General features: G+C 41.7%; 1 protein-coding gene across 3 annotated transcripts in view; it reads left to right on the top strand.

Annotated features, from left to right (window-relative positions):
- Positions 1–2,001, top strand: part of SCAI (suppressor of cancer cell invasion) — a 118,712-nt gene extending 116,711 nt beyond the window's left edge. For 2 of the 3 annotated variants that reach the window (XM_075835494.1, XM_075835495.1), the window contains one exon: positions 887–2,001. In XM_075835494.1, the coding sequence (XP_075691609.1) occupies positions 887–1,033 (147 nt within the window). In that variant the 3' untranslated portion in view covers positions 1,034–2,001. The remainder of the gene's footprint in view (positions 1–886) is intronic. The other variant, XR_012850318.1, reaches the window with a different exon arrangement.
- The last annotated feature ends 4,104 nt before the right edge of the window (positions 2,002–6,105 follow it).

Here is a 6,105-nt window from a genome sequence, read left to right on the forward strand (position 1 = left end):
TACGATCAAACATCTTTGGTATATGTCTTCCTGTTGCTACATGGAAACAAACAAGTGCTGACGGATCTTATTTTTATGTATCTAAATGTAGAACTTTGAATGCAGACTAGTGTATTGTTCTATGTCGGCTAACACATTAAGGTGGTGATACAGTTTAAGTAACGGTCGGCTGAATATACATTTTTGTCAATTGGGCGAGGGGACTAAAGCTGGCCATAAACATTAGACGTGTGTCAATCAAACTCAGATTTCGGCGGAACTGGCCGACCATCTAACTTGTATAGTGGCGTCCGGATCCTTTTCTTCTTTGGTAGATAAGCCAATGCCAGAGGTGTCTGGCAGCGGCTTTCTCCAAATTGAAAACACATGCACGCCGAGCTTTCATGTGTATGGGGGAGTCGGGAGGATCGTTCCGCTGACCGCTATCTAGAGTGTATGGCCAGCTTTAGTTGCTGTTAGATACTTCTGGCAGTAGCTTATCTACAGTAGGAACAAAGGATCGGGCATGTTGAAATCCAGAGAGTTGGGTAGCCCCGACACACGTTAGATCGATGGCCACAATCCGTGGGCTCAGCAGAGTTCTGCCTAATGTGTATGGGCACCTTTTAGTAAGCTTCGTAGCCGGACTCGATAACTGGTAAATTCACCTTTTCAAAAGCATCTCCTCATGTGTTCCAATAGAATTTTGGAAGATACCATAGGTGAGCTAAGACCTCATAGATTTCTATATAGGAGGTGTAATGCTTTGCAAAGCACCAACCGCTTTTGGAGTCGGTAAGAGACTTCAATCACTGAAAATTTCTGCTGCACTTTGGGCTACCACACAATTGAGATTTCCGCTAAGATTGTATCTTTTGGATCATGCTACTGTGCTGTTGTCTTACAGGAGACTAGGAATTACCCAGAAACCTATCCTTCTCTTCCCCGAGACGAGTTGGTGGAGAATCTTCACTTGCAGAAACAGATTTTGGAGTTGGCCTCAATATTAGATGTGAGGAACCTATTTCTGGACACCACCATGGATGAATATTAAAAAGAGCACGTTTTACTTGAACATTTGTGGCTTTGAGGTCACAGAACCTGGAAGGTGCATATTTTCTAAGGCAAATCTCTTGTCTAGAGTACTTTTTAGTTTCCAAATCCCAAGCTTTGATTTTAAATGAAGCACCTCCCTGAGAAAGGTACAGAGGAGCCAGTTGCGACTGCACTTTCCTGCCCCTTTTCCCCCCATACGATCAGTAGTGTGGCACCTAGTGCTTGTGTTTTTCGCTTGCAGGTCATTGCCTCTAAGCGTTCCTGCGCATGATGTTTTTGGTGTTCTGTCCCGGAATGATGAAACATCCCCCTCCCCACAGCATGAAGAATTTACTTTATGGAGACAGGAGAACCAAAAGAAGCATTCCGGCAGCCCAGGCCACTGTCTCTTCTTCAGTATGTGGTTTTTAAAAACTCCCTACACATGACTATACTGCACAAAACAAAGAAGATCCTGCCTTCCACATACAGCGGCCAGTCTTGGCTTACTCCACCTTTGTATTTTCATATTGTTGGACTATTCAGATATGGTACTTTGCAACTCTTACATTAGTCGGTTGTATATGAAGCAGTTTGGGACAGGCACAGTAGTAATAATATCTATTTTTTTTTTTCATATGAAGCATCCATACATACAGTCCATCCTGTATCAAACCCAACGTGTGCCAAAGATACACCACTTTGAGTACCGCGAGAACCTTGTGGGATCTGTGCATTAAACGGGTCGGAATAGTCATAGATTTGTTACATAGAAACCTGTATGCATAGTAACATAGGTCTGTCACAGGGTCAGCATTGCATAGTAGTGCCTTATGTGTTATGATTTTAGTTTATTTTAACCATAACTGAAATTTTCCTTGATTTTTCTTAACAATTGTACATGACAATCTTTTACAGTTTTATTTGTACAGAACCAATGTCTGTGATTTTGTGGTAATACATTCTGCTTAATGGGCAGAAATCAACTTCTACTATTTATTTTAATATTACTCCAAAAGGCAAAGCATAGTCGATATTAAGGCTTCTCTCAACCATCCCGTGGTTTTTAGCAAACAAGTATTTCGTGGTAGCGGTTAGGTTTGAGGTTGGTAGTAAATGTGGGCACCACAAAACCTGTCACTCCATGTAGACGTGACCGCTAAATATTTCATTTGCTTTGGAAAAAAATTGTGAGAAATGTTATGTCACTTTAATAATGCAGAGGTGGTGGCCTGCACTCTGTATGACAACCTTCCCTAGCCTGCGAAGGTCCGTGCTCGCTAAATAGGACTTCTCTCCTAGGGTTGGCTCTTGTGTGCTATGTGTGAAGATATAACGTTTCCCTGCTTAGGCAAGAAGAAATCTAAACCCATAATCTCCTAGTCTGTCAAATGCAATTCTTTGCGTTCTGCTCCATTGTGTGGTTTGTACATTAGGATCTGTAATTTTCGCTAGTTGAGGTCTTGCTTGAAGTATCCATTGGTTATATGTATAAGGGGGGGATAGCAAGTGGATGTGTTCATTTTGTATCTGTGGTACCAAGCTAGTACACATCTCTAGCTCAAACATAAGTTTTGTGGGTTCCAAATGAAGAAAAATAATTGCCTGTAATGTGTATAGCAATTATTTATCCTCATGCAAAATTAGCATTCTTTTTCTTACATTCAGCAGGTGTAATTGCCGCCATGTACAGTTACCGACTGTGAATGAAGCAGTTCTCTCCCCTACCCTAGCAGGAAGTCCCAGCACTAACTCCGCAGCTGGTTTACGTTTAACTTTGGCTCTGTTCACATCTCATATACCTCCGACAGAAGGCTGGGACATATGCTACTATATAGGCATACAGCGGCTTATGTCGCCCATTGTCTTCTATTCGAAAAATATATATAAATATGTATGCCGCGCGGTATATATTTTTTTTTTACTGTATGCCTAATTATAAGCAAAGCACAGCAGACCACTCTTTCCTAAACAGTAAAAAAAATAAATTATGCAGTCTCATATTGAATTGGCGTATATGCAGAAAGGACACTTGTGGCATACGCCGGATGCATGGGCCTTGTGGAGACGTTCGGCATATGCATCGGGAGATTTTCCTGCACATAGCATGAACATAGGGCAAAAAAAGATGTGAATAGAGCCTTAATGTAACCAAGCTTTTTTTTTTTTTTATTTTTTTTTTATTTTTTTTTTATTTTTTTTTTATTTTTTTTATTACCTCCGTCTCAGAGCTGAGAAGTTGGTCAGTGCTCGAGCAGGCTTTGGCAGTCAGAAAACACTGATGAGAAGTCGTGGCTTAGTTTGGCAGGTAGTAGGGCTTCCAATTAAATGTCAAAATGTACAGTTCACAAAATGTCAATCTTTTTTTTTTTTTTTTTTTTTTTTTAACTTGGTAGACTTGAATTTTATCAGTTTAATCCCTAAAGCTGGCCATATACCGATTCTGGTGGGATCCAGTGTTAGTCTAATGTGTATGGAGGTCACCTGACTGTCCCTGACGAAAAATGTTCCGGAAAACCAGGATCTCAATATGCCCGATCTAAGCCGCTGCTCAGAATGATGATTCTTTAGTATGATAGAAATATGAACTGGCCATAGATGTAAAGATCCACCCCCCCCCCCCTCATGTGACCTTGTCATGAAAGGATTATACATGAATTGAGATTTCCCATGATATCATGTTCCCCATAGAAAATTGCTAATGTCTTGAGAAATGATTGCAGTGGCCCACTTTTTTTTTTTTTTTTTTCTTGCCCGATATTAAAGAAACTATAGCACTTTCCATTAACCAAGAAAATGTGAAGCATGAACGACAAGTTTTACACCCGATGAGGCAGATTTCCATTGGTCACAACAATCATTAACGATCATAAAATCGCTTGGACCATTAATAATAATTTTTACATCTGTTGCTAGCTTTGGTAAAATATGGTTAGGTAAGATGTATCTTCCATAGATCTGCCAGTACATACATAAGGGATGATCTTGTTCGCTAGTCAGTTTTTTGTGATGGATGTTTATGTATTGAAGATAAGAACATGCCCATATGGATGGCCACGTGAATGTCTAGGAAGGTCCTCCACTCTTCTCCATTAGCCGGACCAGCTTCAACTTTGGTGGACTCATTCGTGTACTACATGGTCGGCTATTCATTTGAATGAGTGCCATATAACACTGTTTCCACCACAGGTGTGGCCGGCTGCAAGTTCCTCCGGCAAGGTAAGCTGATTGCCGGGGTAGCTTTCTTTTTGAAAAGGGGTTATTGTGCTTAGACCACCCCTTTTGAGATAAATTGTACAAAAAAAAAAAAAATGCAGTTTCGCAATTCTGAACTTCAGGTCTTGTTGGGTGGACCTCAATGAAGGTAAATGTATTCTTGACATGTGGTACTGCGATGGTGGTTTTCTATTGAAGCCATTCATAAAACATTTCCTGCAACTGTATCTGTGATCATACACAACCACAGCAAATTTTATAGGGGGGAGGGTTTCTGCGGTTTTCACTTCTTTTTTTTTTTTTTTTCTGGTTCATCTTTAAGTCTGTGTTCAGACCTTGCAAAGAGGTTACCCAATACAAATAAGTTGACTGGCAAACAGTAGTTTATCTATGTAAAGTACTGCAATTCATTATGCTCCTAGTAGCATTCATGGGGCTGTCCGCACAACTGCACTCACCTAGTTCCAAGGCAGTATGTAGCTGTTTAGCCTTGTGAAAGTATATATAGCTCAATGGTGTGATTACCAAGCTGTTCATACAGAGTTTACATACAACTAGTCCTTCTAAAGGTCTGTCAAGTCATATCTACACACTATATGGCCACCATCAAACCTATAACAACTTGTTGGACATCCCTATGCAAAATGATGGCCGTTAATATGGAGTTGAGCCCCTTATACAGCTATAACGGCTTCCACTCTGACTTTCCACCAGATTTTGGAGTGTCTGTGGGCAGTATTTGTGCCTATTCAGCCAAAAGAGCATTTGTGAGGACAGACACTGATGTTGGACGAGAAGGTCTGACTTGCAATCTGTGTTCCAATTCATCCCAAAGGTGTTCGATGGGGTTGAGGTTGGGGCACTATGCAGGCCACTTGGTTCCTCCCACCAAACTCACCCAACCATGTCTTTATGGCTCTTGCTTTGGGCACTCGGGCACATTTATGCTGGAATAGGGTTAGGCCTACCCCAAAATGTTGTCACAAAGTTCATAGCATACAATTGACTAAAATGTAGCCTTAACATTACCCTTCACTGGAAATAAGAGGCCCAAAACCTGAAAAACAACCCCAGACCATTCTACCTCCTTCACCAAGTTTTACAGCAGGCACTTTGCATTCTGGTAGGTAGTGTTCTCCAGGCATTCGCAAATCCAGATTCATCTATCAGATTGTTAGATCTGATTCATCACTACAGAGAACATGTTTCCACTGCTATAGAGACCGATAGCGACGTGCTTTACACCACTCCAGTCAACGCTGGGTATTGTTCATGGTGATCTTAAGACTTTTGTGTACAGCTGCTTATCCATGAAACCCATTTCATGAAGCTCCCAAACGCACAGTCCTTGTGCTGGTGTCCCTTCCAGAGGCAGTTTGGAACTTTGAGTGATCCAACGGAGGAAAGGTGATATTCATGCTCCCCACATTTCCGCTCGCTCTGAGTTTGTATGGTCCACTGCTTCGTGGTTGAGGTGGTATTACTCCTAGATGCTTCCACCAACGTAACATCACATACAGTTGACTGGGGCAGATCTAGCAGTTTAAGGGTTTTACCAGTCCCATAAAATTGATGGCCTATCCTCAATATGCGATCGCTCGGTGTCTGACTCCCGGCACCCCTGCCAATCAGCTATTTTGTAAGGTGCTGCGGTCCCTTACAAACAGCTGTTCAGCAGGGGTGCCGGGAGTCGGACACCGACCGATCTCATATTGGTGAGATGTGATGACCTGACTTGTGGCAAAGGTGGCATCTTATATAACCTGTGCGATTTGATTTTTTGCACCTGCTTGCAATGGGTGTGTCTGAAACACCTGAAAAAGCAGTAAGTGGTCTCTCCATATTTCTGGCCATATAGTGTATGTATGTGTGTGT

This window comes from Rhinoderma darwinii, chromosome 8 (assembly GCF_050947455.1).
Source record: "Rhinoderma darwinii isolate aRhiDar2 chromosome 8, aRhiDar2.hap1, whole genome shotgun sequence".
Classification (NCBI taxonomy): domain Eukaryota; kingdom Metazoa; phylum Chordata; class Amphibia; order Anura; family Rhinodermatidae; genus Rhinoderma; species Rhinoderma darwinii.